Raw genomic sequence first — 20,620 nt, 5'->3', positions numbered from 1 at the left:
TTTCTCTACTCTAAAACCCGCCATCATTCTGCTGCTGAATCAGAATAGTAAATGGTGGCAGATGTAAATTGTTTTATGTTTTAATGGTTACAGAAGTCTGACAACCAGTCAGTGGTGACTTCTTATATTTACTACCTTGAGTGAAACTTTCTAGCCGACCGGCTTCTTTTGATTATTTATGGAGTATTTAGAATGCATTGCCTTCGACGAGCTTATTTCTGCTTTTCATCTGTAAAAACTGCATCACCAACACAAATATGTTGTAGAGCTGTCCAAACCTTTCATTCACATATACTTGATTTCACTACACCGCATGTTTTTGGGACAAATTAAATTTAAATATATAAAAAAAAAAAAAAAACATCACCTACAACACAAAGTATTTATCTTATTCAGTGGAATAATCTGCTTCATCCCCTCAGTAAGCTTCTTTCTGGTGAGCATGTCCTGTAGCAGCGCTCAAACCGTCCAGACAATAACAGCACAGAAGTGACCCAACACTGTGGTGCACTACCGGAGCCGGTGTTTACGCCGCTGCAAAACATGCTTCTTATGATGAATGGCTGTGTGGGCAGTCTGCTGAACTGTGCAATCTCTACCGCTTAGCAAGCCTGTAGTTAGAGACAGCAGTGCAGCAATCTCTTCATCTCTGTACCACGGCCGTCCCTTAATCCTCCTCTTGTCTGTGTTTACCCTGACGGGACATCCGTTATGCTCTTAGACTGATGTTAACTGGTGGTCTTAGCTGGAGTGCGGTGTCAATCAGAGTTGTTTGAATACCCTCTGCTTTTGTTTGTTTTGCAGCTCTCTTAGAGAAGCCTCTGTCCTCTGGATCCCCTGCCACCTCCCCCGTGTTAGATGCCCACCTGGTGCCCAGCAGCCCGCTGTTTCCTCCCAGCTGCCCCGGCACGCCACCCGCCCAGGATGACAGCTGGAGAGGTCTGCGTGGGGCAGCCTCTAACATCAAGAGCCTGCCAACAGGTGGACTGCCTTTAATTTGGATTATTTTCCACACTATGCCATATTATATCCACAAACATCAATAGATTCTATTGGGGCTTTTATGATATTCTAACACAAATCGCTATTCAAGTGTACGCTTAAGGAAGTCAGTAGTGAACATGCAGCACCATGAAGACCAAGAAACACACACTGAATGCTGATCCACACCACACTTCTATTTTTGTTGTTGTTGAAATATTAGAAAATTTGTTGGTTTTCTTCCACTCCCCGACAGTGCACTGCTTTTAGTGCTGAAACGATTAATCAGATTAATCTTGATGAATCGGTTATTGTAATAATCGACTAATTTAGTAATCGGTTAACCCTTAACTGGAGTATAGAGACAAAAAAAAAGCTGTTTGCTGAGAAAAATACTCATTTTGCACTGAAGATAAAAAATATTTTAGTTAGTGTATATTAATCTGGTTCGAATTCAGTAAGGAAAACTTCATTTTATACTCCTGATAACAGTTAATCAAAAGGTAATCAGCAACAGATCAACCCTACACTGTATCAATGTTAAACTGATTAGAAAGGGCTAAGTTTTTCACATGTTGATCTTAGAAGTATTTTTTTAGCTCCAGGTTCATCCTTTGCTACAACGATCAAGCGCTCGCTAAGGGAATGCTGTTATTGCATTTTAGGCAATTAAATGTTTATGTTTTTATTTTAAAAAAGAATTTCAATATTTATATAGATGTGTGCGTATAAAAATAGATGAAGTAGTTAAATGAAAAATTGGCTAATTTTTTCTTTTTTATTTGATTGAATGTCAGAATAATCAATAGAATAATCAGTTATTAAAATAATTGTTAGTTGCAGCCCTGAACGCTTTATGTTGGTTTGTCACATGAAATCCTACTAAATACAGTGAAGTTTAATCAGTATTAATAGTAATTTCCAAAGTACTTTATAATCTGCCTTTTTTATGTGTATTTTTTTTTTTTTGCACTTTTAGATGTTCTGCCTTATGTTTTAGCCAATAACTGCCCGTTTTGTCTGCTGCAGATGTGAAAAGGACTCCAGAATTGGTCAGCAAAGGACTCTGTCTTGGAGACCTGACAGCCTATGACAGTCAGAGCTGGATCAGGGACGGTCCCAGCAGCTCCGTTACGGGACCAGAGCTCCCAGTGAGCCCCGAGAGCAAACCAGGGGGCCCCGACAGGGACAACTCCTCCGATGAGCTTAGCAGCAAGTTCCGCTCTCAGTGCCTTCACTCGTCCTCGTCCTCTTCATCTTCGTCCTCTGCGTATGAGTTGGCGCACAGACCGAGCTCTCCCGGGTTGACCATGACCGTAGTCCCCAAAAGCCCCCTCTTTTCCCGATCGCCCTCCACCAACAATCCCTTCCCCATTTGTCCTCAGCTTCCCAGTCATCAGTCAGGCACCAGCATGACGCTCCCCAAAGTACGAACTCCGCTCACCCCCAGAGACAGCATCCAGCTGGTGAAGAAGCACTACAGCCAGCCGCAGCCCAGCCTGGACAGACTGCACCACCTCAACGTCAACATAGACATCATGACGCCGTCCTCCGCCTCGTCCACCCTGAAGAGCACTGGCACCGCCGCTTCGCCGTTCTCCCAGCTCGTGGAAGAAACGGACATCGACGACGGGCTCCTCGATGGCATGGATGAAGCGATGGAGGGGACGGAACCGGAGGAGCTGTGTCAGGACGGCGTCTCCTTTGTGGGACTAGCAGAGGAGCTGGAGCAGCTGGATCCGGAGGCAGTCAAGCCACCGACTCCTCCTCTGCATCGCTTCCCCTCATGGGTACAAAACGACCTAAAGCTGTTTCAGTTGTTGAGTAGGGAGGTTAGAGAAGGTTGTGAATTAGAGTTGGACTCTGGGTCAAATTGAGGCTGAGGGGGAAAAATTAAAGAAATAAAATGTGAACGGCAAGCGGACCGGAGACCGCTCCACAACGAGGAAGCAAACTGTAGTGCAGGGTATTCTGGGTAAATACAACTAAAACAAACGCGAGTCAAATGCTAGAGGGAGAAATGGTTTGATGTCCTTTACCAAACACAAATGAGAAATCCTGCAACTGCTAAAATCTTACGCCATTTTTGTTTTACATGAAGAAAGAAGTTGCACCTTTTTTTTCTTCTGAGGTTTTTGTGTCATTTCCTTCAGTGGTTGTTGGTGCAGCGCCCCCACAGGCAACAGGAGGGGAACAGGTTGCTCAACTGGTTTGGATCATTTGACACATTGTCGTGTGAAAGCGAACCGCACCAGCTGAAAAAGTAACAACTGTTGCAATATTAGATTCCCAATTGAATGGATTCTGCCGGATCACGAGGTGTGACAGCTCCCTCAGCTTTAAAATTGAAATCAAGTATATTGCTGGCCAAATAAATTTTTTTTCTCTCACTTGATCATAATACTGTCTTCCAATTGGATGTAAACAGAGTCAATAATCCTCATAAAAGCAACTCCTTTAAAGGTTTCTAAAGAGTGGTAACAGCGAAGCTTGAGTATTGGTGTTTGTGTTGTTCTCTGCAGGAGAGTCGGATCTATGCTGTGGCGAAGTCAGGAATGAGAGTCTCGGAGGGCGGGGCTTTAACCAGGGGTCTTGGACGAGGTGAGAGAGTCACCGTCTCATTCATCACCACACTCATTCTATAATAGTAATCAAACCCCATAGTTCCTGTCCGTTTTGAGCCGCAGCGGGGCTACCTGTGGGAAGTGAGTCAGTACTGCGAAGAAACTCATCATTTAACTGATGTTTAAGCTGCTGAGACGGGGAGAGTGGCTTATTGGGACCCATCATTGCTGCTTTTGATGTCACTTCCTCTGGCCTCAGGCTACACACACCTGTTCAGGTGTCTGTTTCACCTCAACCAGGCTTTCCAAACCTTCACCTCCCCTATGATTTTTTTTCTTTCCTCCAACAGCCTTGAACTTAAAAAGAAAGGAAGAGAAGAGGATGGGAAGGCTGCTCTTTAATGAGCAGCAGTAAAACGTCACGGTCTGGTTGTAATAACGGCTGTGGCTTCAGTCTTGATGTCTCTGTTATTGTCGAGATGCAAACACTGAGGTTTGAAATGCTGGGTTGAAGGGCATATATTATCAGTTTTACCATTTTTTTCCATTTGTGTCCAGACCTGTAGCTCTTGATAGATATTTTTATTTACAGGTTTGAAGACAAAAAGCATTTTTTTAATAGTGTAGTAAAAAGAAATCTATCCATTTCTCAATGGCCACTCAAGAAGGACATATCTCCAGATTAAAGGTGACAATTTTAATGGCAATTTGTGCACTGAGGAGGAAGAAATCAGAAGGAAAAAGTGTGACAAATGGCCTGATGTATTGCACCAACAGTGCTTTCACAGACTGACTGAAAGTTGAAGTTGCAACATGCCTGACCATGCTTGCCAACTTCCACCCTTTTGTTTCCTTCTTGTGGCATTATGACGTTTGTTCTTAAATGTCATACCTAATTTGGCCACTAGATGGCAACTAAATGAACTAAAACAGTGGAATAGTAATAAGCGGACATTCAACAGAACAGTTAGTTTTCACGCTGTGCTACACTTGCTGCGGTTGGAAATGAGGCCCAAATACTAATATGCAATCTGTCATTCATTTGGCTCAGGCACTAAGAGAAAACAAATGCAGCTGCAGCTAGTTAGGGTGGGTAAACGGACGGACGTTTTTGCTTCTTTGTTACGCCTCAAGAATCCCAGTTGCAGCCATCCATTTGTCCGCTCATTATAGAAAGTGTCCGTCTGACACTATGCAGCTCATTCTGGGGGATCCCAAGGCAGTCCAAGGCCTAAAGGAATGACATAATCCCTGAATCTCCTCATTTGACTCCTTTGGATGTGGAGGAGGCGGTTCTGTGTTCTGAGCTCCCCTCTGATGCACCGTGTCCTCAGAGGCTTCATAGTGATACGGCCTGCTGTGCAATTTTTCAGATCTCTGATAAAACTCTGTAACGTTTCAGGCTCCACCCTACCCCAGTGTCCTGCATCAGGGCCTTTTACTCAGCTGATCTACAAGAACATCAATGTTCCAGTCTACACCACACTGAAAGGGGTGAGTACGGTGCTACACAAAGTCTCACTGTTACACAAAGTACTCAGTATTTCCAGCATCCGTCTTTGTTCAAGCACTTTATGTCCCTGCTTGACAAACGTAGGCATTGTTAGCATGAGAAAGACTTTTGAATTTAGACATACGTTTCCTAGAAAGCCACTCAGATCAGCAGCGTGCCTCTCCCAGACGACGACTCCGGCTCGGAGGATGACAGCAGCTCACTGGCCAGTTTGCGAACCTCCATCTTGAGCCCAGAGAGGAAGGGCAGCGTTCCCGGGAGCCCACGTGCCGTAAAGAGAGGTGAGGAGAAAGCGGAGAGTTCAGACAAGCCCTTCGCGTTCACTTGGTGTGTTTCTAGATTGCTACGTGTCTCTGTTGTCCAACAGGTGTGTCCATGTCCTCCATCAGCTCTGAGAGTGACTACGCGATCCCACCGGATGCGTACTCCCTGGACAGCGACTACTCTGAACCCGAACACAAAGTCCAGCGCACTTCCTCCTACTCCTGTGAGAGCACCGGGCCCGTAAGTTCATGGTTGCTGCGCTACTTTACACCCTTGATTTGATTTCGTAGCAGTGAGAAGAGTACAGTCTGACCCAACAGCGTAACTGAAATATATTTCCGCCTCCGTAGGAGACGATGGAGAAGTCGGGGTACCTGCTGAAAATGGGCAGTCAGGTGAAAGCCTGGAAGCGTCGCTGGTTCGTTCTGAGAAACGGAGAGATCCTCTACTACAAGTCTCCAGTGAGTTCCTTCCTCCTCACCTGTTTGCTTGATTCTACCCCTGAAAATACTGCTGGGATATGTGTAAGATTTTACTATCATTCTGAGGACGGTGACTCTAAAATCTAAACTTGCATATGGTTTTTGAATATCAGCTAAAACCGCATGTGGTGACTTGACGTGGTGTAGAATACAATAACAGCTGCAAAATGTGGGTGGTGTATTAATAGTTTTATATCCCAATGCCACTTTAAACCTCTCCACAAACTTATCCCTCAGACATTTGTTTGCCAACATGTTATTTAGGTGTATCAGAGTCAAGAGGGGCTGAATTCACACTTTTCCAAGTTTTTAATGGCAAAAAACGTCATTATTTCACAATTATGCCTCACACTTATGTACTGCTGAGAGGATATTTTGAACGCAGACCTGTAGGCCTACTTATTTACTGCGTGTTTCCGTATTCTTTTCTTTTCTTTTTTTTATTCTTTAGAGTGATGTAATCAGAAAACCTCAGGGTCAGATTGAGCTGAACTCGTCCTGCTGCATAGTACGTGGAGAGGGAGCACAGACTTTTCAAGTAAGTGGAAACACATTTTACCTTAAACGCTTTGTTCATAGACTCCAATACCACTGCTGCTGGTTGTTTAACAGCAGAAAGTCTTATCTGGAGAGATCCAGAGTTGGAGAGCTGAAAAGACAAAAAAATAAAATAAAATGGAATACGAGTAGAGTTTTACTGCTGCATACCAGAGAAACGCATAGAGGAATGGCATCAGGTAAAGAGTCAGACTGGAATGTTTTCAGAAGCTGATTCTGATCTCCCCTGACGTGAAACGCATTTCTCATTTCGATTCTCGCCTTTTTTCATTTCTCTCTTTATTTCTCCCTTTCGCGCCATCAGCTGATCACGGAGAAGAAGACCTTCTATCTGACCGCTGACTCGCCCAACATCCTGGAGGAGTGGATCAGAGTTCTGCAGAACATCCTGAAAGTCCGATCCAGCAGCCCTGTTACCGTGGAGACGAGGGCAAAGCCCACCGTGAGAGGCTGGCTTACAAAGGTGATTCATCATATTAACAAAAAAAAAACAACAGTAACAGGTTAAGTTGAGCAATGGAAATGGCAGATAAGCCTGTCGCAATTAATCGATTAATTGCACGATAAATTTAAATGAGATTAATAAATTTTATGCCGATGATTAATATTTTTTTAAAGAAAATTTTGCTTACAGATGCATCATAATCCATTTTATTTATGGTTTTATTCTGGATATTTAAAACATCTTCCATTTCTAGGGTTAAATGTTCTTTACAAAATGAAAGTTTATTAGTTTTCCAGAGGGCTAGCTTGCATTACACCGCCATTATCATTGTAATACTGGAAAATGGTTTCGAAACAATAACATTGTCATTGGAACACTTTACCATCCAGAAATATTTATTTCTATGACAAACCTAATGGCAGATGTAGCCTGAGATGAGGATGTTTTCCTCACTGAGATAGCCACCTTCAGACAAACTCTTCATGTTCAGACACGGCCGCCGGATCAGGAGCTGCAGGAATGTTGCCCTCCGCAGCTCACGCCGTTAAAACAGGCACTTGTGCGGGGCGAGCATGACGGGTCTGTGGCAGACGAATGACAGCCTCAAGCTGAGACGATGGCGCTCACATCCTCTCACTGCGGCACGACTTTGATCTGTGGCTCGTGACAAGACGGCGGTTCAGCCGCTGGAGGTGGCTCCACCCCCGTCTGGCGAGGGCAGTTTACCACGACGACCCCGCTTCTGACGGAGGCACAACTGGCTTCGTCTGGACGGAAGCTCTCGTCAGACGCGGATGTGTAATGATCATCTCCAGCTGCACTGCCTGTTTGTGTTATGTAGCGGAGGATGAGATGAGTTGACGGCAGGTAGTTGTCACCTTCCCTTCAACATGGAGGGTTGATTGTAAAAGGTTTGCTTGCCTGATGACAAAACTTCCAGAACATCTGCAGCTTGGATGTAGAAATCCCCTAAATAAATATATGTCAGGGTCTTAACAAAAACAAAATCACAGATGCAACGCCGTGAAAAGTTTTCACTTTCATGTACTCCTCTGAATATTTGCTGCACATTTGTATTTAGCCCCCGTGAGTCAGAACTTTGTTGATCTTGACAGCGAGATAAAAGAATCTAAATCTCTTTCTGCATTTACTAGAAGTTTGGTTTATTGAGTGAATTAAATAAAAAATGAAATGAAAATGAACTGTTTTTTCCCCTTGCAATCCATTTTGAACACATATTCCCATTTCACTTTGCAAAAGTAAAACGGGAAAACTTGCCCATTTTAGCTCACGCAAAAGAAAGCATTCCCACCGCATGATGCTGAAACCCTGTTTTCCAATGCAGTCACTATTAAAACACATTAAAGTTTCTGGTTTTAATGTGGCAAATTTCAAAAGGTTCAAGTGGTTTCATCCCTACTTCTAGAATCTACGAAAGAAGAAGTTATTTTGCAAATAGCCATACTGTTGAAGCTTTTTCTAAAACTTGTGTGTGCCGTTTGTTTTCTTGCAAAGGTCAAACATGGACACTCAAAGCTGGTGTGGTGTTCGTTGGTGGGAAAAGTCTTCTACTACTTTCGCAACCAGGAGGACAAGGTTTGAGATGTTAAAATGTCTCTTACTTTTACTTAATTTTGTTCAAATAAATTCCCTTTAAGGCAAAAAACATTTTACTGCTTCTTAAGTTTCCCTTACTTGTGCTAATTTGTCATGTCGTAGCTTCCTCTGGGGCAGCTGCAGATGAGGGAGGCGTCCGTGCAGGAAGTCGATCGCTCCTGCGACTCAGATGAGGACTACGAGGCCGGCGACCGGGGCTTCCTCTCCTCTCACTGCACCTTAGTGGTCCAACCCAAAGACCAGAGCCCGACTTACCTGCTCATTGGCACCAAGCAGGAGAAGGTAGAACAGTAAAAACTTTTTTTGTTTGTTTGTTTGTTTTTCTCTTTCTCTTGATTTCGACAAGTACGTTTCATTTTGCGCAGGATACCTGGCTGTATCACCTGAATGTAGCCGCCGGCAGCAGCGCGACGTTGAAAGTCGGCACGGAGTGCGAGCAACTCATTGGTAAACTTATGGATGTGGAGGGAGACCCAGGTGAGAAATTGTAGCCGACTCTTTCAATATTTGCGTCTCTTTGAGTTTTATGTTTGGGAGGTGAAAGTAAACTTGAAAGCAAGGAGGTATTAAATTATATTTTCAACTGCTGGGCTAATGAAATTTTTTTTATTTTCAAGCAAAGGATTCGAACAAGATATTTTAATTTAAAGATTTAAACCTTTAAATTTAGATTTTAATCTCTGTGCAAGACACTGGGAAACATTATTAAATGTTTATTTTTTTTGGTTTGTTTAAAATTTACTTTGTGAACACCTTCAAATTGTTCTATTTCAGCCTGGCGTTGCATGCTTTCCTTGACCCTGTTGTATTCTTGCTTTAATTTATATCTAAACAGGGTTGCATTTCTCCATTTTCCCTCCTTATAAAATGCTTTGTGTTTTCTGCACTTGTACACATACAATCGAAGAATTTACTGAGGTAATGTGTAAGTCCAAGGACATACACATTACCTCAGTAGCACTCGATGTGTTGTTGCGGTTCATGTTGTGCGTTCGCTCCAGTTCCCACTGCAGACTGTGTTTGTCATAGCAGAGCAGAGCCTGTGATTTTTTTTTTTTTTATTTGTTTGTCCAGCTGTTTTCTGACTCACTGCAGTTTTGAAACTCCATCTTTGCTTCGTCTGGTTTACGCATAAACACCCACTCCTCTTCCCAGAGTCTGTGCTATGGAAGAGCGAGGCCTTGAGCTTCTGTAAGGAGGGTCTGCGCTCGCCTCTCACCACTTTGCCGTCTGAAGCCCTGCAGACCGAAGCTCTCAAACTCTTCAAGGTCCGTCTCCAAACTCCTCATCAACATTTTTTTTGTTTGTTTTCTTATTTGTCTGCCGCCACCCACTAGTGGGGAAAAAAAAAAAATAGAAAAACTCTTTGCAATTCTTTCCGCATCGCTTTCATTTTGTGCCGACCTGGATGTGCGCCGCTTCCTCCCGCTTCCAAAATAGATCAGACGCTCGCGTCCGAGGGGTCTGTGCTCATCGAGAGCGTGCGAGCGAGATAATGGCCTTGATTATCTGCTCTGTTTGAGGCCAACTGTTCCTGTGGTTTGGCTGCCACTCTTCTGCTTTGAGAAGAGTCGTGACAGGTTGGGGGCCGGGGGGCCCTTGGAGAGCGGCACCACTATGTGGAAGGGGACGGGACTGGGGACGCAAAACAAGATCAAAGCAAAATTCGGGGAGATTCTAGAGGGACGTCGGTTCCTTTTTCTCTCTTTTCAGCTCTCATTGCCGCCCCTCCGAAACCTTCCTCCCCCTCGCTCCCTGAGCTGTCAATGCTCCACACCCCCAGTTGCTCAATTGAAGGCAGAGATGATGGGCTCTATTTTTGAGCAGCCAGCCCTAAAAACTGTCCCAAATGCCAAACAATGAGTCAAAAATGGAACGAGTAACGGTCTTTTCAACTCGGGCCATTGAAGTTTTAATGAATCCGAGGAGACCGATGAGAAATATTACATGGAGTCCGTGTTTTCAGCTGCCTCAAACAAGAGGAGTCCGTAATTAAGTTTCCCTGTATATGTGCTGCTTCAAACCGTCTAATTTTCAGTGATATGCAAACACATCAGAGGAGCATCATTTCTATCTTATTTTGCTGTTGCCATGAAGACTTATTGTATATATTTTTTCATTTTTATGGTAAATCAACACAACGTAGTATATAATTGCGAAATAGAAGAAAAACACATACATAATTCCCACCCAAAAGTCCCATAAAATTGTGTGTACCAGTAATCATACCAACTACTTTTATTTTAGCCTTTCAATTAAATATTAACTCGCTAAAAAGTTGCTCTCAGGTAAAAGTAACACTGATATATCAAGCAAAAGTAATACGTAGCTGTCCAAGAAATTACTCGAATGTAAAAAGTAAATGTTACAAAGAGACTCTTCAAGTAATGAGTAATTGTTCGATCAAATCACCTGATCTAATCATTATAAATAATGTAATCGGATTGGCAAAAGTAGAAAGCTTAGTGGAAATACTGGTATTTTAAAGACTAATATAGTACAAATAACAGTAGCATGACTACACATTAACTAAATAGCGATGGACTTTTATACCTAAAATTGATTTTGTTTCTTCTAAGAGAGTGATGCAATACAATGTTTTTTAACATTTTGTGGACTTTTTTTTTTTTCATTTTGTTAATTGTTTTTGTTTGTTGTTTGTTTATTTTGGCTATTTAAATATCTTCCAGTTCCAGAGTCAAGTGTTATTTACAGAAAGTTTATTTGTCTTTGCATTAGTACGCCACGATCAATATACCGGTAATAGCTACTTGAAAATGATTTCAAAACAACATTATCGTTTATCGTAATAATTACTGGGACAATCCATCATCTGGCACAATTTGTTATCGTCACAGGCATATCCAGTACCCGTAAATAAAATCCTTTTGGAAGTGCATAAGTAGAAAATAGTCCAGCTTTGATTTATGTACACGGGTTGCATCCAAGATGACTTGTGTGTCTTTGCGTCACTCTGTTGTTAGTTATTCTAAGTGACTTTGTTCCATCTCTGCAGTCCTGTCAGCTTTTTATCAACGTTCTGGTCGAGTCCCCTTCCGTAGATTACCACACATCGCTGGCCCAGAATGCTCTGCAAGTGTGTCTGACCCACCCGGAGCTGCAGAACGAGATGTACTGCCAGCTGATCAAGCAGACCAATCGCCGGACGCCGCACAACTACTCCCTGACCCAGGTCAGTTGGATGCACACGATTCAGAAAAACAAAACAAAAAAGAACCCAGGAGGAATAAATCGCTATTTTGTAATTTAGCCAACAAAGCGGTAAAAAAGCGTACCTTTTTTCTGCTTTCTGTAGTGTTGGCAGCTGTTGTCGTTGTGTGTGGCGCTGTTCCTCCCACAGCAGCATTTCCTCTGGTACCTCAGGCAGTATCTTCAGCACAACGCTGACCCCAGGTGGGAGCTGATCCCGTCACTTTGCAGTACACTACAAAGACACAGAATCCGGCCTTTTGGGCGCCTACTTTTGAGTTCTTTCCCTTTGAGTTCGTTATTGTTTCTGTTCTCTCACCACGAAGGACTGAGGTGGGGAAGTATGCCGTGTACTGTCAGAGATCTTTGGAGAGAACGCTACAGAATGGAGAACGGGAAGCGAAACCTTCCCGGATGGAGATTGTGTCCATCCTGCTGAGGAACCCTTACCATCATTCGCTGCCTTTCAGCATCCCAGTACATTTCATGAACAACACATATCAGGTACCAATTCGCTCTTAAAAGGACTGTCAGAGTCACGGTCCAGCTCTCATAGCATCCAAACGGTAGCTGCGTTTCCATTACAAATGTGTGCAAAACTTTGTCAATATTCCGTTAATGTAAAAAAAAAACACAACTATGCAATTGACGGGTTTCAATTAAATAAGAAACTCACACGTGAATATGTTTTTTCACGTGATAAGTCATTTAGAAACATGCTGCTTCATTGTCCTCCAACTACTTCCAGTCGTCTTCCACGTAGTTTTCTGACAATGTCCGGTTGTTGATCATGTGACTTGTATGATGCAAAAAAAAAGTGTTTTCATTGCAGTTTTGCAAAATAAAATCATTTCGATACGGCCAAAACATAAAAAAACGCCTCATCTCTCCAAAACTTTTTACCTAAACACAAGTTGTTGTTGTTGTTTTTTTCAAAATTGGCATGTTTTCATTAAGCAAATTTATTTTCTAAATACTTTGTCCAATTACAAGGTCAGTGGAAACACAACCAATGATTCTATTGACTATAAATCAAAGACAAATTTTTGATTTGATAGTATGAGGCACATGTAGACTTTAAGTCTCCTGATTGAGAACTCCTCTAAATATAATCATGTTGGGTTATAATATAATGTAACAAATATAATCACCTTGGGTTCTAACTTTAGGAAACTTTTGTAGAAGAACCTTTTAAAGAACTTAAAAGGAAATATATTCCCCCTTTCCTTATTGACTGCATGATCATCACTGCTGTCACTCACTTTTGGAATAAAATTGAAAGAAGAAGATCTTGTATGACATGAGCTCTGATTGTTTGCCCAGGTTGTAGGGTTTGACGGCTCGACTACGGTGGACGAGTTCCTAAGCACACTGAACCAGCGGATCGGCATGAGGAAGCCGCAGCTGACAGGGTTTGCCCTTTTCACCGATGATCCGTCTGGCAAAGACCTGGAGCACTGCCTGCAGCCGTCAGCAAAGGTAGGACTTCTAGCTGTTGGTGGGTGTCAAATGTTTGGTCTGATTTACTTAAACTTCAAAAAGGACTTGGAGGAAGTGGATTTCAGATATACAGGCTGTGTATAACTTGGAGTAACAATATTGAGAAAACTGCCACAGTGCAATAAACGTTGGTATTTTTTTTTTTTTACATGCAATAACTAAAAAATTAATATGTAAAATATGTAACAAATCTATAATTATTCTGATGTGTCCAGTTATGTGTCCGGATCTTTGTCCCGCCTGGAACTGCCACTGCCATCTGCTGGCTGAAATTAAATAAGGAAAAATGGAAGTCATACAGTACGTCCGTTGTGACATCTGGCTGTTTTTCCCTTTTCTCCAGGTCTGTGATGTCATTTCCAAGTGGGAGCAGGCTCTGAAAGAGCTGCATCCTGGGAAAAATGAAGGGACGCGAATTGTTCGGCTAACCTACAAAAACAGGTCATCTTTTTTTTATTTTTTATTTTTATTTTTGGGGATTTTTAGCAGGAAGACCATCGTTCTAAACTGTCTGGGCTCAGAAGTTTAAATTGAATATTCTGTCCACATGTACACTTTTCTTCAAATTCAAACATTTCATCACTATGAAACGCTCTATAAAAAAATATGCCTCCCAACCAGGAAATTCCCCTTTTCATGTAGAGTTTTGTAGCTGACTGAAGGGCTTTTCCTTTGAAAACAAGATGTCTCTGTCTGCACGTTACCACAGCAACACAGACTTTACTTTGTCATGCAGATGAAAGGTCACATCTTTAGTGCAATTATTATTTTTAGAAGGTGTACAAGCCTGGACAAGGCCACGGAATGCCTTTTTAAGAGTTTGGGGATGAAATTTGGCAGATTGATGTGAGGAGTCGTTCTAGGAAAACACGTTTCATCATAATGTTTCCCTCCTGCGTGCCCAGGCTGCGTTTCAGATCTCAGGTCAAAGGAGAGACGGAGCGAGAGCGCCTCCTGCTGGTCTACCAGGTGAACGACGAAGTTCAGCAAGGCCTCTTCCCTGTGAACAAAGAGCTGGCTCTGGAGGTGGCCGCACTCATTGCACAGGTCCGGAAAACGATAATTCAATGTTAGAGTCGAGATTATTGGTAACCCTCGAACTGTTTCGTTCTTGTCTTGTTACAATTACGAGCTTTAGTCTGTTAAATTGGGATTTTATGAGCTTGACCAACAAAAAGGAGCGCGTAATTGTGAAGTGAAAGGGAGAACATGCATAGTTTGCAGATTTTAATTTGTAAAAATGTTTAAAAAGTGTGGTGTGCTTTTAATCTCAGTTTTCCTTTGGCAGTACGTTGTAGGGGACAGCGATCACAGCCGCACGTCTTTTGAGTTTGAGTGTTTTCAGTTCTTGCCTTGATTCTGAATTAGATTAAGGTCTAAACTTTGACTGGGCCATTCAAATAAGTGAATTTACTGTAATCTAAACCATTCCTTTGAAGCTCTGTTTTTTTGCTTCAAGTCAGTGTCCTGCTGTCTTGCACCCTCTTCCAGATTTTCTCCTACATTTTTCCATTTCTTCAGCTCCATTTGTCTTCTTATCAACTCCCTGTTCCTGCTGCATCGTTAATTTCCCTTTGGGATTTGAGTAAAACTGATCCTCATTGGCACTATCACCATTTAAAACTCTGCTATTTTTCATGCTTTTTTTAAAGAAATACCAACACTATTTTTGGTCTTTGTGATTTAATGCGTTGTATTAGAAGAACCTACCATGTCAAGAAAATGTTCTGTCTTATCTGTCATTTGAGTAATTTTGGAAATAATTGATACGGATATTTTTCAACTTCTTTTGTTGAAAATACCAAAATGATTTTCCCCTCAGGTTGAACATGGTGATTTCGAGCGGTCGGGCGTTTCCTCTCCTGCCGGCTTTCCTCAGTCCAAATCTCAGCTGATTCTTCTGCAGGCCTTGGAGCGCTTCTATCCCAAACGCTACAAACAGGAATGCACCACAGAGCAGCTAAGGTGAACCAAACATCACTCTCCTTAAAGAAACGATGTTGGTGCACAATGAGGTTTTCTGGAATCTTTTCTTTAGTTTGCGGCGCAATGAAACAAAAGCAGACCCGATTCATTAGGGGGTCTCTGTTGCTTTTCTCCCTTTCAGAGATCTTACCGAGCGTCTGGCCTCCAAGTGGTCGATGCTTCGTGGGTGCAGTGCGGCCGAATGTGTGAGAATATATTTGACCGTAGCGCGGAAATGGCCTCTGTTTGGCGCCAAGCTCTTCAGTGGAAAGGTATAAGTTTTAATTCTCACTTCTTTCTATTGGCTTTTTGGGGGAGAAATTCTATTGGCTTGTGTTTTTTTGTGGAATGAAAAATAAATAGATGTTACCACTGATGCAGTCTTTGATTCTGAGATGTTCAGGAGGGTGACATGTCTTGCTTTGTCCGCAGCCTGTTCCTCCGTCTCCGGTTGACCAGAGCCAGGTGTGGCTGGCAGTCAGTGAGGACGGAATCTGTGTCCTAGACGGCACAATGGTGAGCTCGAGGCTTGGAAAAACCGAAACGATACAAACACAATTTATCCTCTAGGAAGTCTCTCCAAGGTTACATGTCAGACTGTTTCACTCCAAAGCTCGGAAACTGAAGTTGGTTGGTGAATTTATGCCGTACAGCTGGCTCCGCTACAGCTGCAGAGCTGTCTTGACCCTGGAGACACAGCGCTGTGTCAAGAAGCAGAAATCCAAAGGAAAATAAACTGGTCTGCTTTAGATTTGGATGTTCTTGATCCTGACAGATGGCCGTTCCCAACATGTAAGCAATGTTAGCGCAAGCTCTAATTTTCTGCAGCCCGCGTCGATCCGTTTCAGTCCTCGGTTTGGCTCGGAGCGGGGCTCGTCAGTTCAGACGAGCGCAGAAAGAAACGTAGTGAAAACCGTGTCATTCTCTGTTTTTCTCAGTTTGGGCCACAGAAAAGCAAAAGTTGAAGTAGCTTCCCAAACAAACTACAGGCTCTGCTTCGTGTGAAACCAGAACATGCTCTCGGCTTCTGTTTTACTGATGTTTTTTTTTTTTTTTCTTTTTCCCACTGACTATGTGTTTGTGTTTTTTTGTTTTTTTTCCAATGTATTTCAGCACACCTTGTTCATGTACCCCTACCATTCAGTGGTCACCTTTGGTGGGTGTCGTGATGATTTTATGGTGGTCACCAGCCAGCAGAGGGAGTCTGGCGTTGGAAAGAAGAATGTAGAAAAGCTGGTTTTTGCAATGACTAAGCCAAAGGTAAGTCTGCTGTGTGTATCAGAGTAGATTTAGTTTGTCTAAACCCCACATTTTATGTATTCGTGTATTGCATCTCTAGAATCTCTGGAGAGCCTCAAATAAGTCTTACAAAGCCTTATAATTTATGCTAAGACTACAAAAAGTTTTCAGTAAACACACATTCACTTCTGCTGACAAAGTGAGAGGCTAGCATGGCAACATGTGCTCCTCAAGAACACTGAAAATTATCTTTCAGGCCTGCAAGAACAAAATGACTTCCTGGTTTGGGCGATGCTTCCAGGTTGTTTTTGACACTTTGCAGAATTTCATTCCTGAGTGGTGTCTGTCGAATATTGTGTGACAGTTCAGGTAGAGCTACGGGCGTCACATGAAACACTTTAGAAAAACGTCTGTCATCACAGTGGTATCGCGCTATGGTTGCGTGTTTGGGTTTAACCCCGCCTGCCCAGTGAAAGTCCAACTGACGGTGGAAACACTCTCCTAAATACGCCTAACCACAAAATAGAATCACACCAACCTGTGCCGTTCCTCTCACTGGAAATGAGTTCTGCACTCAAGTTCTTGTATGGAGTGTCTTAGCCACAAAGAATTTTGTTCCTGCTCTGAGAAAGAGAACAAATTTCACTCTTAATACATATACATGCTAGCTCCCTTCCACTTTGTTTTGATATGACTCTTTGATTATCTTGATGATAGCATGATTTTGCTATCATCAAGATAGCATGATTAATTACGCGTGAACAAAATCTTTTTTTTTTCCCTCTGCGTTTTGCTTCTGATAAAGATCCTGACTTACAGAGGACTTTGCAGAAATGTCAGGCTAACGCTATCTTTGCCTCTTCTCTGTTTGATATGACTCTTTGATTAGACTCATGTTTTCTTTGCAGTTTTAGCAAAGCAAGTGTAGACAAAAAAAATGTTTTTACAGAGATTTGTTTTTGCACTTTATAACCCAATGACTATGCTTTTTAATATTAGAATTCACGCTACAGCATTATGCTGTGTTATTGTTTAGGCAGATCATAAGAATCTAAAAAGACAGACAGTGGAATTAAAACACACGTGTAGGTTAAAACGCAATTCTACGATATGAGATGAGTTTTTTTTTTAATAAGATTTTATTTAAAGTGTACATTTACACGATTCCTTCTGCATTTTCTGCACAGAGAAAATCACAGAACTTTAGTAGTTCTCTCACTGACTCAAGCTTGGCGCAGAATCTAAGCTTTTTTTCTCTTCAAATTGCAAACCTACCATCGTGGCTTATGGGTTGATCATTTTGACCCTGCTTTTGAAAAGTGGTGTGTCCTAATTTTCACCCCTGTGACGTAATGATGGACCACGCCAAGTTCTCACTGTACTTTTTAAAGACATATTGAGTCGTCTTTTATACACACATATGATTTTATTCAGTTCATGTACAATGATGAGCCATGTCAAGTTCTCGCTGTTCTTATTTTTTTTTTTTTGAGATATTGGTTCTTCTTTTACATAAAGTCTCAGGACTTTATTCAGTTCTTGAATAAAAGAGTATGTAAGTATGTAAAAGAGTATGGCAGGAAATTATGCTGAGGTGGCTAAAAAAGGTCATTTGAGGAGGTGACAAAATGTGAAAATATGGGTTTGTAGAATAGATCTTTTAAGGTAAAACAGGCAAAGGTTTATGGAAGAAAAACAGGCTTCGCACTACTCCTTTTTGTTAATGAAGAGACCAGATTTCCTTCTGTTTTTGTGCATGAAGGTCTGTGGAGCTTGAAGTCGGGGTCATGTTACCCCTCCAGGCGAGGCTAATGGGGGTAACTTCATTCTTGATGGAAGATCATTTGGGTTTCTCAAGTTTTTATGGTCTCGGAGCAAAACGTGACAGGCCACCTCCCCGGACTCAAATGAAATGCGTTCATGTCATAATGTTAAAGCAATTAGGTCTGCTGTGATCTGTCTCGCCTTTTCTCCCATCTCAGATACTGGAGCTGACTCTGCTCATGGCTAGCTACATCAACCACTGGAACCCCACCGTCCCGTCTGCTTCCCACCAGCCCCTCGGCCACTGGGATGTGGACAGCCGGCACTTCCCTGCCATGAACTATACCACCAAGGGGCCGACCCTACTGTAGGCAGCAGCAGAGAGGCTCCATGACCGCAGTTACTGTTGGAAGACGCTGGGCCGCACCACATGCTGAGTTTTTATCCTTGCAGAACAGAGTTTTTATTCTTTTGTTTTTAACATCGAGACTAAAATTCAAAGTAACAGGAAGAGTGCTGTTACACAATTTATTTCTGCAGGAGAGTACTACTCTGTGCTTTTCTTCTGTTTTCACTTGTTTTATTTATTTTGAAAATTGGAGGGACTGTCGGTCACAAACAGCTCAGTTTTCTGTCTGCGTCAGCAGTTATTCATCCATGGATGTGACAAACAACTTTTCGTTTTATTTAGGGTACTGCTTGAACATATAGGCCAAGTGGGGTGTGGTAGTATAGTTATTAATGTAGTATTACTGCCCCTTAAAACTTTCCACATTTTTTCATGTGACAATTATTAACTACGATGTATTTTATTGGGATTTTATGAGCTACACAAAGTAATGTATGGCTGCCAGAATAATGTCTAATAAAAGCAACTAGATCGCAACGACTTTAACTAAAAATACTTCAATTTGGTATTTAAATTATTTGATGTAACTCACGTAATATTTCTAAAACGTAATATTTTTTTCCTATTGTTTATCAAGCAGAAGGAATTTTATTTTATTATGAATCACCTAACTTATTTTCTCAATTTTCTGTTTGATTTAATTAGTTTTGTTTAGTGTAAAAAGTTTATTTCCTCTTGCTGATAGTTCTGGCAAAAATATTTTAACAATGCAGAAATGTTTTGTTACTACCCTGTGATAAAATTACATCTAAATCTAGTCTAAATGAAAAGTTTGGGAGTTGGACTAGATTCCGGACTTGACTTGAGGCTTCACTCAAGACTTGGGTGGAAAGACATGAGACAAAACAATGACTTCATCTAAGATTGGATTCCACAATAAAAACTGTAACGTGACCTCTGAAGGCTCTGGATTTTATTGTGGGGTATCAGATTATCAGTCAATGCAAGTCACACTTTTTAGATGTTTATTTTGAAAATATTTTTTAAAGTCATCTATTAATTGCCTTACATTATTATGCACCTCTTTGTGTTGGTTTATCACCTAAAATCCCAACAAAATACATGGAAGGGTCACGGCTAACTGAAAAAGTTAAAGGGGATGTGAATACTTTTACAAGGTACTGTAATTATTTGTCTCAAATACATTATAATTGTCGCATATTTGTACTCAAGAGTATAGGAAGGTCATTGTAGATAAAGGTAGTTGGTAGATAACGGTAATCAATACGACTGCCAAATCAACAAAATAAGTGAAAACTGCCTTTTTAATAGATTTATAGATTTTTTTTTTACTCTTAAGAGACTAAGGTTAAATTGATTTATTTTGTTGTTCTTTGGGGTTATATAAGCTTCTCAATATAGCCAGATGTAGGCCTTGCGGAATTAGATGGGCTGATAATGAAAGGTTCACAAGGGAAAATAGTGAAACGTGGAACAGAGTAGTTAGCCATCTACGATGCATACGGAGCAAAACATGAGACTTGTGACGTTTTCCTGTGCTGCAGTGACCATCACTAAGACCACTCACTGTTTTACTGACAGTTTGTACAAAGAGCTATCAAACATTTGAAAGACTTGAACTGCTTTGGATAAACCACTGTTTCACTTGTGTTTTTATTACTAATTTATTTGCTCTGTAACAATTTGGGACTTGTGAAAGGTTTTCCATAATTGCAATGTTTTCATTAGAAGACCTAGGTTTGCTCGGGTAATTTAATTACAATGTATGTTTTCTTTGATTTTTTTTTTATATGGCTGTTTATATTGCCCGTGCACATGTGAGGTAATAAACTAAATGGTACGACCTTTAAACGTTGAACAAATATTCCGTGTATGTTGTTCATAAAATAAACTTGCCACCTATTGAGCTTGGTTACTTTCTGTACGACTAAATATTCCTCTGTGGTGCCAGTCACATTTATTGGTGCCTCTGTTTAAAAAAAAAAAAAAAGCAAACAGTGCTTATCTTCTTCCGAAGTAAAATAAATATTTGCTGAAAAATGTGAAGAAAGAAGCAGTTTTATCTCCTGTTAGGAAATTACTTTTCTAAGAAAGTAACCGGTCATTTCATCTAACAATTTGTTAATGAATTTTTAAAAGAAAGATTGT

At 41.5% G+C, this 20,620-nt stretch overlaps 1 protein-coding gene across 1 annotated transcript in view; it reads left to right on the top strand.

Annotated features, from left to right (window-relative positions):
- The window catches only part of plekhh1 (pleckstrin homology domain containing, family H (with MyTH4 domain) member 1), a 35,688-nt gene extending 15,310 nt beyond the window's left edge, over positions 1–20,378 (top strand). Inside the window, exons 7-30 of the mRNA XM_028000897.1 lie at positions 805–981; positions 2,011–2,771; positions 3,504–3,582; positions 4,948–5,039; positions 5,192–5,339; positions 5,426–5,562; positions 5,673–5,783; positions 6,256–6,342; positions 6,667–6,825; positions 8,323–8,403; positions 8,527–8,706; positions 8,790–8,901; positions 9,580–9,692; positions 11,441–11,617; positions 11,741–11,838; positions 11,961–12,138; positions 12,958–13,113; positions 13,478–13,575; positions 14,040–14,181; positions 14,957–15,099; positions 15,242–15,371; positions 15,532–15,615; positions 16,213–16,359; positions 18,321–20,378. Of these exons, the coding sequence (XP_027856698.1) occupies positions 805–981; positions 2,011–2,771; positions 3,504–3,582; positions 4,948–5,039; positions 5,192–5,339; positions 5,426–5,562; positions 5,673–5,783; positions 6,256–6,342; positions 6,667–6,825; positions 8,323–8,403; positions 8,527–8,706; positions 8,790–8,901; positions 9,580–9,692; positions 11,441–11,617; positions 11,741–11,838; positions 11,961–12,138; positions 12,958–13,113; positions 13,478–13,575; positions 14,040–14,181; positions 14,957–15,099; positions 15,242–15,371; positions 15,532–15,615; positions 16,213–16,359; positions 18,321–18,473 (3,743 nt within the window). The 3' untranslated portion in view covers positions 18,474–20,378. The remainder of the gene's footprint in view (positions 1–804; positions 982–2,010; positions 2,772–3,503; positions 3,583–4,947; positions 5,040–5,191; positions 5,340–5,425; positions 5,563–5,672; positions 5,784–6,255; positions 6,343–6,666; positions 6,826–8,322; positions 8,404–8,526; positions 8,707–8,789; positions 8,902–9,579; positions 9,693–11,440; positions 11,618–11,740; positions 11,839–11,960; positions 12,139–12,957; positions 13,114–13,477; positions 13,576–14,039; positions 14,182–14,956; positions 15,100–15,241; positions 15,372–15,531; positions 15,616–16,212; positions 16,360–18,320) is intronic.
- Positions 20,379–20,620: the final 242 nt, after the last annotated feature.

This window comes from Xiphophorus couchianus, chromosome 19 (assembly GCF_001444195.1).
Source record: "Xiphophorus couchianus chromosome 19, X_couchianus-1.0, whole genome shotgun sequence".
NCBI classification, from domain to species: Eukaryota; Metazoa; Chordata; class Actinopteri; order Cyprinodontiformes; family Poeciliidae; genus Xiphophorus; species Xiphophorus couchianus.
This window is presented reverse-complemented; position numbering and strand designations above follow the sequence as displayed.